General features: G+C 46.5%; 1 protein-coding gene across 3 annotated transcripts in view; it reads left to right on the plus strand.

Moving 5' to 3' along the window:
• MRPL45 (mitochondrial ribosomal protein L45) overlaps positions 1-5,548 on the plus strand; it is a 35,590-nt gene extending 30,042 nt beyond the window's left edge. For all 3 annotated transcript variants that reach the window (XM_078779635.1, XM_068119699.2, XM_078779634.1), the window contains exons 3-8: positions 70-187; positions 1,433-1,531; positions 3,050-3,098; positions 3,239-3,388; positions 5,029-5,202; positions 5,372-5,548. In XM_078779635.1, coding sequence (XP_078635761.1) covers positions 70-187; positions 1,433-1,531; positions 3,050-3,098; positions 3,239-3,388; positions 5,029-5,202; positions 5,372-5,440 — 659 coding nt within the window. In that variant the 3' untranslated portion in view covers positions 5,441-5,548. The remainder of the gene's footprint in view (positions 1-69; positions 188-1,432; positions 1,532-3,049; positions 3,099-3,238; positions 3,389-5,028; positions 5,203-5,371) is intronic.
• The last annotated feature ends 9,806 nt before the right edge of the window (positions 5,549-15,354 follow it).

The raw sequence follows: 15,354 nt of genomic DNA on the forward strand, positions 1-15,354 counted from the left end.
ATCCCTGTTGCTGAGTCTAACTGCTTCACCCACACTCCTCCCATTTTGTCCTTTTGTTTCTCCACAAAGGGGGAATCTTTGAACCATACGTGCCCCCAGAGGGCGATGGGCGACAATCATCGGTGACGGTCGAAGGTTTGAAACAAAGAACTGAGCTGTTGAAGAAAACGGCTTCGTCACATGTAGAGTATGTGCACACTAAGATGTTATGCCTGACTTTATATATTCTTGTTTGTTTGTCTGTCTGATGTGTTGTTGTTTTTTGTAGATGGTCGAGGCTCACGGAAGAGCTTGAGCAGAATGTAATAGAACAAAATGGAAAGGGGGGGGGGGGGGGAACCAACACCAGGTGACAATTGAGGGTGAGGGTGAGAGTGCGATCAAGGGGAAGGGGAGAAGGGCACACGGGGGTGATCAAGCTAAACACAGCAAGAAGTGGAACGGCAAAGTGGGGATGAACAAACCAACCGACAACTACCAAACAGAGGTGAGGGAGACGGGGGAAATCACAATAACCTGGAAAAGGGGAGTGCTTGGGAATGGGGTCATTAGGGTAAAGAGATCATGAGTATGGATGGGGATCGTGATGAACAGCTGTATTATTGGATCCCTGGAGGGAAGAATGAGACTGAACAGACTGGGGAAGTTGGTTCCGCTGGTAAGAGAAAGAAAGAACAAATGAGTAGAGGTATGCAGTGAGCCTGGTTTTTGGGAGTTTAACAAGAAAAGGGTTACTGGTAGGCCGTGTGTGCCCTGCAGAAACTTGGAGGGAGGGAAATAAGAGGGCAGAGGGTGCAAAACCAAAAAGTAGATAGTAGAATACAGAGGCCGCCAACCTGCCTGCATTGTAAAGGTAACAGGCCTAGACACTCAGCTTAGCTTAGTCGCGAGAGGTCGCAATGTTTTTGACGGCCTTGCTTTCCATGGCATAAATAAGGGCTAGATGTGAGGCAGGGGCACCACCCCAAAAGGGGGGAGCAGTACTCCATCAAGCTGCGGATGAAGGCCTTGTAGGTTATCAAAAGTTCAGATTGGCCAAGTGATTTGGTCCATGGTAATCTCTCTTCTTGACTCTGAAGAACACAATGTTCTTCTTCAATACATGTGTTTAGGAATATTGTTCATGGAGAAGTTGATTAGGGTTAGGATAAGATGCTGAGAAGACCATGGCACAGTACTAACAGGGCATGATGTAACACTCTGGTAAACCAGCCAGCCTTGCTGTCACATGACCTAGTCTTTTTTTATCTCCTCAACCTAAAACACATCACTTCCCATCCCTTCAAATGGATCATTTTGGGCTTAATCCTTAAAAATCCAACATATTTACATGGGGCGGGCATTTGTGGGATGAGTTGTGAAATATGGGTAAACTGTGAACTCGATTACCCGTTGCATTTGTGTAGTTTATTCCAGCAGGACCGTTTTTCAGGTTGAGAAAGATCAAGCGTCTCGACCCTCATTTCGGCACGAAAATCTTCGCCACAAAAGCGCAAGAGATTTATGTCGAAGCAAATAACTGCTTGGCGAAGTGAGTTCTGTGTTTTTTTTTTTAATATTTACCTCCGCCACCGAAGGTGGATGGAGGTTATGTTTTCATCCCTGTCTGTTTGTTTATTTGTGAGCAAGATGTCTCAAAAAGTTATGGACGGATTCGGACAAAATTTGGCAGGGATGTAGCGCATGTGACAAGGACGAAATTAATAGATGTTGGTGAAGATCTGGATTCGGCTAATAGAATTTTAAAATTGATTCTTTACCATTGGGAGATAGGGCCAAAAATGATACATAGCAGGATATCTCAAATCGTTGCGGATGGACTTGGACGAAACTTGGTGGAGATGTTGGGTGTCTGATAAGGATAATTCGATTCGATTTTGGTGAAGATCTTAATATGTATTTGGATATGATGATTATTTAATTTTTTTAAGTGGTTCTTCAACATTGGGAGATCGGGCCAAAAATGATACATAGCAGGATATCTCAAATCGTTGCGGACGGACTTGGACGAAACTTGGTGGAGATGTTGGGTGTCTGACGAGGATGATTCGATTCGATTTTGGTGAAGATCTTAATATGTATTTGGATATGATGATTATTTAATAACTTTTTTTAGTGATTCTTCACCATTGAGAGATCGGGCGAAAAGCGATACATAACATCATTTTAAAATGTTGTGGACGAGTTCTGAATAAACTTGGTGGACGAGTTTTTTTCGGTGACGAGAACAAGCCGATTCGATTTTGGTTCAGGTCTGAATCCAGATCCGGCCTATCAGTGGATACAAAGCGTAAACTGCTCATCCTAGCAGAGTTATGCGCTCTCCCGAGTGTCCTTATAATTTATTATCAATACGAATCCCTTTGATTATTATGATCAGAGTATTTGCTGTGATTAAAAGATTAGCTCGCTTGTACATCATGTTCTTACCAACATTGGTCGTTTTGGCACTTCTTGCGCTTTGCAAAAGTTGTAAAATGTGAAATGGGAGGGGGAAGAACGAGGAATGATTTGGGAAGCAGTTTCAGATATTCTGATGTACCTTACTCTGTTACAAAGCATCAGTGCTGCTGAAGCAGTTTCTTGGCAAGGGTTATACTGGGTGGTTTGCCATTGTCTTCCCAGTGTTGATTGTCCGTGCTCTAGCCTTTTAAATGTCGAGCAAGGAAGCAGCACATACCATTTTTAAAGTCTTTGGTATGACGCGGCCGGGGTTTGACCGACTGTCCTCCCAGACTCGGAGCGGATGCTCGAACCATTACACCACCGAGTCTGGTGTTTCAAACACACTGAGAAATTTAAATAAAAACAAACAAAAAAAAACTTTTGGAACATAAAGATGGGCAGAGAAAGATGAATAAATGACATGATGGTTGATTCTTTTTTTTTTTATTGCAATGCTATTGGTTTACTATAGGAAAAAAAAATAACCCACAGCTTCACACAAAAATGTGCGAATGTCCTCCAAGCCTCCAATATGTCCTCCAATGTTGGAGGAGAATGTCCTCCAAGCTGGAAATGTGACCAATTTTTTTTCCTCCCCCCACAGCTTCAACAAGCACAGACTGCGTGAACTCGTCACAGAAATGTGCTACGCGGTAAATTGGTCTAGTTTGTGTTCATTCTGCTTCTGTTGCAAAATTGCATGTTCTATAAAGATAACGGCGGAACTTTAAGGAGACAATGACATGTGAGACATGTCCATGTCCTTTTATTTATTTATTTTTATATCCTGCAGGTAATGGTGAAGGGGTGCAGACAGAAAACGACTCGCTGGAAATTCATAGAATCGCTGGAGCTTCCGAGGGTCGTCCACATTCGGTACTCGGATATGATCCATGAGAGCAACGCGTACGGCCAAGTGACAGTGCGCATACACACACGGCAGGTATGCCTCTAAGTTGTAACCACCTGCCCTTGGAACACGTGGTTTGTAAATCCTTTTGATTGCACATCCAGCTGTATTCGCTTCTTGTTATGGTATCTTCTTCTTGCTTGCTTTCATATGTGGCATGTGGCTGCAGGTTTGCATCAATGTTGTTAGGATTAGAGCAGGAAATTGGAATTTGGCCAGTGTAAGCTCACCTATTTTTTGCAGGAGACATTGAGATGCATGACCTATGCCACAGAAGGTGGATGGAGGTTATGTTTTCACCCCTGTCTGTTTATCTGTGAACATGATGTCTCAAAAATTTGTTGACAGATCCAGACAAAATTTGTTGGAGACGTTGGGTAGGTGTCAAGGACGAAATGTTTCGATTTTGATGAAGATCCAGAACTGGAGACAGATACTCGCATTTTTAGCTCGCCTCAAGGTAGTTCCAGGAAGCTTGTGGGATGGCGCGTCGTCCGTCCTTCGGTCCGTCAGTCCGTAAACACTTGCAACTACTTCTCCGAAACTGCTGATGGAATTGTGACCAAACTTGGCACAAATGTTTGGTTTGTTTCAACTCGCATTTGTTCATGGCATGAAAGAAATCAGGATTTAAGGGGGGGGGGGGGTGAAAGTGGATCCTGGTTTGACCCTCCCCCCCCCCCCCCCACCCCCTCAAAAAAGTAATTTGCTTTTTCCTCTGAAATTACACACTTTCGATGAAACTTGACCACAACCATCATCTCCTCTGATGCATCGACGTTTGTTCATGGCATTAAATAATCAGGGTTAAAGGGTGCATGTGGGGGGTTGGACCCCTAAAGTAGGTATTTGCTCTCCTCTCCGAAAGTACACAATTCTGATGATATTTGATCACAACCTTCATCACCTGTGATGTACCAATGTTTGTTTACTGCATTAGAACATTTGGGGTCTGAGGTGTTCTACAGGGGGAGGGCAGGAGGGGGTGGAGAAAGGGGGGAAAGTAGTGGGGGATGAGGAAAGCAGGGGGGGAGGGGGAGGGGATGGTTGTCCCCCAAAATAGTTTGTTTTTTGTTTGTTTGTTTGTTTAAAGTCTTATGGTTGCGTTAGTAAAATTATACATGCTGCCCTGTCTCCTAGCAACCATTGAAATTGGTTTTAAATACCGTGATACTGTTAAAATACCTTTAGCCAGTGTAGTATACTGCTTTATTCTACCAGGGGTATTGCCCATTTCTTTAAGTGATTCTGCACCATTGAGTGATGGGGCTAAAACCAATATACAGCACAATATCTCAAAAAGTTGACGGATCCAGACAAAACTTGGTGGACACGTTGGTTGTGACAAGAACGAATATATTTAATTCTGGTGAAGATCCGGATCCGGATACGAGATTTTTTTTTTTTTTTAATCACAGTATTTGTGATTCTTCCCCATTGAGTGATCGGGCCATGATATTTTAAAATGTTGTAAACAGTTTTTGACAACTTGGGGGATGAGTTCGTCAGGCAAGAACAAGCCGATTCGATTTTGGTTCAGGTCCGAATCCAGATCTGGCCTATCGGTGGATACAAAACCTAAACTCTTCAGCCTGGCGGAGGTGTGCGCTCCACTGAATGCTGTTCTAGTTACATTAAGTATCATGCCATTTCTTGCCCTCGTAATTGCTCAGGCTCTTGCCGTGTACGACCGCTTTGGCCGTCTCATGTACGGTGGCGAGGATGTGCCCAAGGATGTGCTCGAGTACGTGGTGTTTGAGAAACATCTCTCAGATCAGTATGGTTCATGGAGGATGCACAGCAAGATTGTCGCTCCCTGGGCAAAGCAGAAGGATCCAGTGATTAAGGTAATAAATCCTTGCGTTTTCACAACTAATTTTATCAAACGAAGCATGGATCACTAATTATTTTCGAAAATGCTGTGCTTGGTGAGAAATCTGTTTTCTTTGGAGAAGCCGTTTCACTGATTTAAATAATCTATGTTGTATTAATAACGAGCTTGGTCTTGCTTTACAGACAATGGTACTTTCTCCTGAAGAAGAAGAAGAACTAAACAAAGTGCAAGGGGTTCATGCAAAAGCATGAGGTGTGCACATCGATGTAACATTCTTCCCAAGAACAAGAAATGTTGATTTTTCTTTTTGTGTATAAAAATGGAATATTGTTTATTAAAATACAGTATTGTTAACTCTGGCAGTGGTTTGAATTTTCTTTTTTTACAAATACAATTTAAAGCCTGGAGCTCGTACGTCCCATACCGTTTCAAATCTTACAGGAAATGAATTTTAACATTTTCATCCAAATACCACCCTGGACAGGTTAGTCAAACAATTTACATGGGATATCTTGCTTCCACAGCTCATTGAAGTGACACACCAGCCCCCACCCAATCGTGGCAGGTTATCGACGTGCATTGGCCAGCATGTTTAACATCCACAAGCAGATAGGACAACGTAACCATTGACGTAACACCACGCCTCCAAAAGGATGGACATTTTACAGTCAAGCTGTGAATAAAATGCAGAATTTACAGCTCAAGTGTATTATCTATGAGCTATCATACCAAAAAAAAGGCGAACCCACCCGCTCTAGCAGGGAAAATGGCCTTAAAAATGCCTGTTGTTGTATCCTACCAAAATCTATCCCAGGTATACACAGTGCTGTGTTGTGGTACTATTCCCCATTAAACATTCATGGAAAGTTAGAAGTGTGCGATACAGGTTTATAATTAAAATTTCTCTAAAAGTCAATTTAATATCAGTCACTTGTTACATTAATGGAAATTACAAGAAACCACAAAGTTGCAAGTTAATGAATCCTATTATCTTACTATAATTCACCAAATGTCCGTCCGTCCGTTTGAAGGTACCGCAAAAACGGCTCAACCGATTGCAACGATATTTTGGGTGGGTATTCCTAGGACCCTTGGAATACCAGTGAAATACCTAGTAAAAATAAATAAATAAATAAAAAATACCCTGGAATACCAGTAAAAATAGTGAATACCAAATGAAATGATGAATTGCGAAAGATGATGGGAATAGAGCCTGTGATTGATGCTGTGAAGAGGAACAGGTTGAGATGGTTTGGTCATGTGTTGAGGAAGGATGAAAGTGATTTGTTGAGAAGAGTGATGGAAATGAATGTAGAAGGAAGTAGAGGACGGGGAAGACCGAGAAAGACTTGGCTAAAGATGGTGGAAGAAGAAATGCGGGCAAGGGGGTTAACAAGGAGTGATGCAGAAAATAGGGCAAAATGGAGAAGATCGTCATGGGGACCGCAAGGCTAACCCCCGCTCTGGCAGGGAAAATGGCCTTAAAATGCATGTTGTTGTTTTGTATGCTGGACTACCCTTGTGTTCTTAGGAGGAACCAAGTAATGGTCTGGAAAAGTTCATATAAAGGGCACCAATTTGATTCATACAGTTCAAAAAAAAAAAACAATACAAACTTTACTTACTGATGGGTTTTAACCTATATATGTAGGGTGCCCTTAATATGAACTTTTGCTTTGCACCTCCTTCGATTCTGGAAACAAATCAGTGAGTGCTTCTTGTACCAATGTTAAATGCAGTGCAAGTACATTGGGCTTGCCTTCGCATCCCAACCACATAAAGTGCAACCAGTGATGTATACAAGTGATTTAGAGAATGGTTAAGTGTTGAAAATATTGTTCTTCAGTGTTTAAAAACATCAACAATCAAAATCATCCGTCCACAACTTTTTGAGATATCCTGCTATATATCGTTTTTGGCCCTATCTCCCAATGGTGAAGAATCACTTTAAAAATTCTAGTTGCCGGATCCGAATCCAGATCTTCACCAAAATCTAATCATTTCGTTCTTGTCACATACGCTACATCTCCGCCAAATTTCGTCCGAATCCATCCACAACTTTTTGAGATATCTTGTTCACAAACAAACAGACGGGGTGAAAACATAGCCTCCATTTACCTTTGGAGGCAGAGGTAAAAAAAGAAAAGAAATCAAATCCAATTTATCTTGAAGGAATTGCATGTTTTAATGAGCATGAACTTTGGTCTTGTCAAGTAACATGTGCCATTTAATGTATATATGAAAAACTACTTTGGATTAGAATCAAGGGTAGCAATATCAGTTTAAAACGATGGCATAGTACCTGTGAGAGCAGAGGGAGGAGGGGGACACCAGAATCTGGCAGAAGCACAGCTGTAAAACCAGCAAAAATCAACTTCATCACTTTTAAGATTCAGCCAACAACATACAATGGTCCCAAGTACATGCATAAAATTCAACCTTAAAGGTACACTACGTACTCCATTTAAATTATACATTAAATTGCAATGAATAGCGTCGCAGCAAATACCTCGCTCGACATTTTCCAAAGTTAGCGACTTGCATTTAAATGCTTTGTCAAACAGTTAGCCGAAGCCAGTTCAAGATTTATGTGGAATTGTTTCGCGTAAACAATGTAGTGTTTCGTAGAAACAGACATTCCATACCAATAAATGGAAGTTTGTTTACTTTGTACCAAATTAACGAAATTAAATGGTGAAATAACCCACGAATATATATATATATATATATATATTGTTGTGGATATGAGAATGTTTTTTTATTTTGTTGTTGTGGTAAAATGTTGTTGTAAAAGGTTGTTGTAAAATATCACCCCTCCTCCCTCCGTTTGTGGTTGTATAAAGGTCAAAGGGCGTTTCCGTAGTTAGTCCATAAAACATACATGCAGGACACGATATATCCTTTCTTTTGACAGTTATATCTTATTCTGTGTATTAGTGTAAGGCTGTGTCTTCCATTAATTGAAATACTCCATTGCACCAGTGAAAGAGATAGATTCCCTTCATTCCCATTCCCAAAACCTCCATTCCCCCTCTCGTCACTGCTGAGCCCTCGATTACCAATTACCTCCGATCCAATTGCCGCCATTAACCACGAGGCATTGAGTCGGAGAAGAAAGGCGTGTCGCACCTCGTCAGAGGGGAGGAGGGGCGCGCCCGCCCGTCGTCATCCAGGGCGGAGCCCGAGGGTCGCGCGACCAACCAGGGCCGAGGTGAGCACCCCCGATGGGCGTGTCCAAAGCGCCGGGGGCGTGATCGCTGGGGGCGCTATAAAAAGCGCAACCGGAAGTGAGTAGAGAGAGATGCACTCTGGGTTGGACTGAGTCGGTCGCAAAAGAGAGAGAAGGGTTGTTGAGGGAGAAGAGTTGGTTGAGGAGTTGGTTGCAAGGTTGTTGGTTGCGGTGAGGAGTCGGTGGTGAGGAGTGAAAGAAGCAAGGAAGAGTTGAGGGTTTGGACCAGACAAGTCCTGAGAACGTAGCGGACAGAGGCCGCAGCCGCAAGACCACCCAACCGCCAAAGGGGGCCTGAACGGCGGTTTGGAGCAGGGCCAAAGAGGAACGGCGGCTGCTGAACGCGCCGGTTGTGCTGCGGGACCCCCCCTTGGACCTCTCCCTCTCCCTCCAGCCATCCACCTTCTGCCATTCCTGGCATCCCCCGCGTGAGTCAGCGTTCTGTTTGTTCTGTCCTGGGATAAGTTAAGCCTGTAGGTAAGCTAAATTTGCACTGTGTCACCTGCGTCTTATGACTATGTGTTGTAAATAAAACTTGATTGCCCCTTTTTGCTTGTGTGTGTAAATAATAAAACCCATTACTCGTCTGTACGTCTTCTCGTTTTATTCCTTTTCCTCTTTGCATTCGTCGTTTTTGTCTTTTCCCCTCATTGAGCAGCTGCGGTGCGATCCGGCCAAAGTCTGGGTGAATCGGGTGAGTTTTTGTTAGGTCGCGGTTTTAAACCACCGCTCGGTCTATAACATCATAACCGCGATCTGTAACAATTGGTGTCTGGGAGTGGAATTCGGGTCCCGAACCAAATTTTTAAAACATCTAAAAAAAAATTTTGGTCAAAATTACGAGCTGCCGAAATTTGGTTTTTTTTAAGCAAAACCCGAATTTTGAAATCGCGCCATGGCTGTTCAAGGCGACGGGATGCCGGTGGGAGAGATAGACGGGGTAGAATCGACCCAGGACTTAGGAAAAAAAATGGTGGAGGAGAGTAAAGAAGGTGTGGTTGCGGGAATATCAGGTGCACAAAATGGCAGCCTCCCGTACGTGACGGCGATAGCCGGACCCGCAGTGCCAATGGACTGGGGTGTTTGCATGATGCATTTCAGTGCCGCTCTGAGGGGTGACAGTAAGGGATTTGATGCAATGATGGCTACCCAGGGGCTAGACGCGGAAAAAGCGAGGCACGAAGCAAGGTACAACCCGATTGGATTTGAGGAGCAAATAAACGCCACGGTAAAAAGAATACAGGAAGACATTGACCGCAGGTTGGGCGAGCAGGTCCCACGGGTGCACGGGGAGGTAACGCGTGTCGAAAAGCGCTGGTTGAGCGAAGCGGAGGAAAGCACGGGTACAATGACGGGGGTAGAAATCGCGACACGGGGTTTGGAAAAGCCGGCGACCGATGAAGTAGAGGGAATTTTATTAAAGCCAACGGTCGCCGAGGTTAATAAAGAAAAAGCAGTAGCGGGAATTAAAATTGAAGAGATGACGGAGGTAACCCGGGAATTGCAGGGAGAAATGGATTATGTACAAAGTCCCTGCTCAAATCATGATGCTGTACTCGCTAACCCGAATGGAAGTTTGCAGGTTCGCGTGGAGAAAAGGATCCCCCAGGTGAGTCGTGCTGTATATTGTGCGGGTAGATTTTGCAGGAGGATGTTTAGCGACAAAAGAATTTTCGCGCGCTTGGGATCGAGGAAGCATCCGGGCGTTGGTGAAGGGTCCCGTGTGAGTGGAAATGGCACGCGTGGGAGGAAAAAGTGTGCGTCGGCGAGTGGGTGTGTTATAAAGTGTGGGAGTGAAACCGAGTGCGAGCGAGAATGCACGTCGGGGTGTACGGCGAGTGACACGAATAGTGAGTTGGTGGTGGCGCAGGTGCGAGAGGGCACATCGGAGCGCGAGTGTGAAACCGAGTGCGAGCGAGAATGCACGTCGGGGTGTACGAAGTGTGACACGAATAGTGAGTTGGTGGTGGCGCAGGTGCGAGAGGGCACATCGGAGCGCGAGTGTGAAACCGAGTGCGAGCGAGAATGCACGTCGGGGTGTACGGAGTGTGACACGAATAGTGAGTTGGTGATGGCGCAGGTGCGAGAGGGCACATCGGAGCGCGAGTGTGAAACCGAGTGCGAGCGAGAATGCACGTCGGGGTGTACGAAGTGTGACACGGAGAGTAAGGTGGTGGTGGAACGTGTGCGAGAAAGCACACCTGAATTGGTCATGGCGCGGGTGTGGGAGAGCCCATGTGAGCGCGTTAGTGGGTGGATGCAAGAGTGCACGCCCATGGTGAGTGTTACGGAGGACGTAACGGAGGAGAGGTGTGGACCGAAGTGTGCGCAAGAGGTGTGGTGTGTAACAGAGAGAGCGTTGGTGGAATGTACGGACGGCGTTGGAACGCCAGGTTTTGTGAGGGTGAAAGGGGTAGCGTATGCTTGTAAGCATGCAAGTGAAGCATCGATGGTAACCGGTTTAGTGGTTAGAGCGACGGATAGCCGATGCGAGCACTCGGTGCGAGGGGTGCTTGGTTGGGTGCGAGGCCCGGCGTCGATCGAAGCTGCGTCGTTTCTCTTCGAAGCGTCGTTGCCGATTCGGGCTTGGCCCCGCCCCACACGGTCGAGTCCGGGCTTTGTCGGGCGAGGCGACCGGTCCGGTTCGAGGGCGAGTGGGAGGAAGCGGAACGGTGCCCCCTCGTGGGGACGGGGTTCCGACCGGGGGAGATGGAGCCATCGGGCCCGGGACCGCAAGGTGCCGCGCCGAGATGGTGCGTGGAATCTCGGTCCAACCAAACCACCTCCCTTGAACCGAAAGCCGGACGGATTCAACCTGCAGGCAACCAAACCACCCGAATTCATTGCTCGGCTTTACGAAGCCGAGTTTAATGATGTCATGACGCACCGAGGCTAGGATATAGCGGACTGTGATGATGGTGATCGTGATAGTAATAGTGTTTTGGGCCCAAAATTAGAGAAAAACAAAATTTGATGATTGGCAAAGGATTGGCAGTAATGATTGGCAGATGATGAGTAGTGATTGGCAAATTTTTGATTGGTTGGAATTTAGGTGTACAAAATTGATAGTGAGAGACCCCCGATGTGGTGGGATGGCAAATCCACCATCCCTCACAGACGTGGGGCAAAGGAGCTATAGTTTATGGGGTGTATGGCAGTGAAAACTAGCCCGGGTGGGTTAGGTTATATTGTAGGGATCTAGAAGAGATTGACATTAGGTAACGTTAAGGTTAGTTAGTGACTGATACCTGTAGTGGGGACGCAGGTAGATTAGTGTGGATGATAATGACGTGGGAGCGCAATAGTTTAAAGGGACGACTGGGAAGCGCAAGTTTCAGAAGGGAGTAGTTAGCTGAGATGATGCCGTGTGTGTGAGGATTGAACAGGTGAGAATTGGACAGGTGTGATTGCACAGGTGTGCAACTGAACAGGTGTGTGGAGCAGTGTATGAGGGAGTAGTGGTGATTGTGTGTTGTGTTGACCAACTGGTCCAGGAAGAGGAGGAGGGTGCAGGTGGCACCAGGTAGGATTGCACAGGTGTGCAACAACAGGTGTATGTGGTTGTATGGAATAAATGGTATGGAGTAGTGGAATGGATGGTAGTGGAGTGAGAATGGTGGAAATTGTGGAGTGGAGTGGATGGTGCAAAGGTGTGAATGGGGGAAGAGTGGACCTCCATCACGGATACCCGGGGCGGGTAGTGTAAGTGTTAGGTAGAGGGTACAGGTAAATTGTAGTTGGATATTGGCATCTGTGGTGCGGGTGACAGAATGGTATGTGGATGGGTGCGTTGGTGTTGTGGAAATGGCTGGGCGTGTAGCCTGTTAGTGTGTGTAGTTGGTTGGGCGCTCCACCACTGTGAGGATGTCGGCCAGGTGAGGCCGCAGGTGGGCTCTGGGAGCCGGTAGTAGTTGTTGTGGATGGGGCCCGAGGATCCGGAGGACGGACCCGGGTAGCCCAGTGCCAGAGGGCACCGAGTGGGGTGACAGAGCCAGGAGGGGCCTGCCCCAGTTAGATAGGTTAGGGTGAGGAGCTAGGTAAGCTCGGGTGGCAACTGCAGTGGTGGAGGTGTGCAGGTGGGTAGACCCACTGGGAGAGGTACACGTCGCAGCCCAGAAATTGTGCTAGAGCACCGGGAGATGAATCGGGGGAGTGAGACCCCAAATTGAGAAGCACCACAGTTTGGCCAATGGGAATTGGTTTTTAGAACCCATAGTGTAAGAGGGCCAATGGTTTGGCCGGAGAAAGAACCCGGGTAGTGTAAAGTGTGTTAAAATCATTTAGAGGATAGTTAGGATGAAGGATCTCCTCGCACCATCTGCATCCACTCACCTGAGGTGACAGGTACTCCACACCATGCCATGTTTAATTATTTTTACTGTGCAAATGTTTGGAATGTGAGACGCATCATGACGTGGGTGTGACATTGTGCGTAATTCCATCTCTTCCTCCTTATGAGGATTGATGATGAATTGATGATGGCAAATTTTTGAAGTAGAGGGATTGTGGTGACGAATTTGGTATAGGGGAAATATGGGGAAGACGTGACAGTAGTGACGAATTGGTAATGTGTAGATTTTGTACATATGGCGTAAGGGCAAGGGTAGGCTAGGTGACAGGGGGGTGACGTACGGTAGGGACGAGCTTTCTCACTTCGCCCTCCGTACGCATTTTGCCTTGCATTGCCTTTTTGACGTGTACCCTTGAGACCTTACCCCTCGCTCATCTGTCTTGTCCCCCCTTTTTGTCTCCCACATGAGGACCTGAGCGCCGTTGGGCGCCGGGGGGAGCGTGCGTGGGTCGGCCATTGTGCGCCCGAAATTCCCAGAACCAGCTGTCTGCATCGATGCACCACGTTATGGACCACATGTCAGTGGCCGAGCACCACTTATGGACCCCATGGGTTGGGGCAAGGCCCCTCTGCTGGAACCGGCCATGAGGGCCCGAAATCTTGCTGGCGGACCTTGGCCACAGGGCACCGATGCCCCACAGGTGAACCACACTAGTCGGCCCTGTGGGCCATAAATAAAATCAAATAAAAAAAGGACACATTGGGCACACTTTATTGAAAATAGGCCGCCAGTAAGCAAAGCAAAAGAATGACAACATCTGGAAGAACAAATAATAACCAGCAGAGGGAGCCGAAGAGCAAGAGATCACCTGCAGGGTTTGGGTTTGTTGGATTTATTTTATTGATGAACAGTGGTGACTGCACTGATTGGTGCTTGAGGGTGTGTTGGTGCGTTATAGGTGCTTTCATGGTGCATTGATGCAGAGCAGACTGTCCTCCCCCCAGAAAGAACAATTACAGGTCCTGGGTTAGTTTTGTAAATAAAAATAGCGTCAATTGTAAATAATGCTTCCCACCGTCAGTGTGTAGTTTGAAGACCATTCCGCAATTCGGTTAACTGTGGGCGTAAGTCTGTTAGGCAGGGTGCAATGGAGCAGCGGGACACATTTATTTATGTTTTAAAACTGTCGCACTCAGGGTCAGGCTAAAAGTAGAGGGAACTACACCTACATGCCACACTAAGGTAAAAGTAATAGGCCCGGGACGTGCCTAAGGGGAGGAGGGTGCAGTGTTGTGGATATGAGAATGTTTTTTTATTTTGTTGTTGTGGTAAAATGTTGTTGTAAAAGGTTGTTGTAAAATATCACCCCTCCTCCCTCCGTTTGTGGTTGTATAAAGGTCAAAGGGCGTTTCCGTAGTTAGTCCATAAAACATACATGCAGGACACGATATATCCTTTCTTTTGACAGTTATATCTTATTCTGTGTATTAGTGTAAGGCTGTGTCTTCCATTAATTGAAATACTCCATTGCACCAGTGAAAGAGATAGATTCCCTTCATTCCCATTCCCAAAACCTCCATTCCCCCTCTCGTCACTGCTGAGCCCTCGATTACCAATTACCTCCGATCCAATTGCCGCCATTAACCACGAGGCATTGAGTCGGAGAAGAAAGGCGTGTCGCACCTCGTCAGAGGGGAGGAGGGGCGCGCCCGCCCGTCGTCATCCAGGGCGGAGCCCGAGGGTCGCGCGACCAACCAGGGCCGAGGTGAGCACCCCCGATGGGCGTGTCCAAAGCGCCGGGGGCGTGATCGCTGGGGGCGCTATAAAAAGCGCAACCGGAAGTGAGTAGAGAGAGATGCACTCTGGGTTGGACTGAGTCGGTCGCAAAAGAGAGAGAAGGGTTGTTGAGGGAGAAGAGTTGGTTGAGGAGTTGGTTGCAAGGTTGTTGGTTGCGGTGAGGAGTCGGTGGTGAGGAGTGAAAGAAGCAAGGAAGAGTTGAGGGTTTGGACCAGACAAGTCCTGAGAACGTAGCGGACAGAGGCCGCAGCCGCAAGACCACCCAACCGCCAAAGGGGGCCTGAACGGCGGTTTGGAGCAGGGCCAAAGAGGAACGGCGGCTGCTGAACGCGCCGGTTGTGCTGCGGGACCCCCCCTTGGACCTCTCCCTCTCCCTCCAGCCATCCACCTTCTGCCATTCCTGGCATCCCCCGCGTGAGTCAGCGTTCTGTTTGTTCTGTCCTGGGATAAGTTAAGCCTGTAGGTAAGCTAAATTTGCACTGTGTCACCTGCGTCTTATGACTATGTGTTGTAAATAAAACTTGATTGCCCCTTTTTGCTTGTGTGTGTAAATAATAAAACCCATTACTCGTCTGTACGTCTTCTCGTTTTATTCCTTTTCCTCTTTGCATTCGTCGTTTTTGTCTTTTCCCCTCATTGAGCAGCTGCGGTGCGATCCGGCCAAAGTCTGGGTGAATCGGGTGAGTTTTTGTTAGGTCGCGGTTTTAAACCACCGCTCGGTCTATAACATCATAACCGCGATCTGTAACAATATATATATATATATATATATATATAAACACCCACATTTCAGGATTGCTGGGAATTTTATCCCAGCATGTACCATTCTTTAGTAGAAGCTACCCCA

The sequence above is a fragment of the Myxine glutinosa genome, chromosome 6 (assembly GCF_964187855.1).
Source record: "Myxine glutinosa chromosome 6, kmMyxGlut1.1, whole genome shotgun sequence".
In the NCBI taxonomy this organism is placed as follows: domain Eukaryota; kingdom Metazoa; phylum Chordata; class Myxini; order Myxiniformes; family Myxinidae; genus Myxine; species Myxine glutinosa.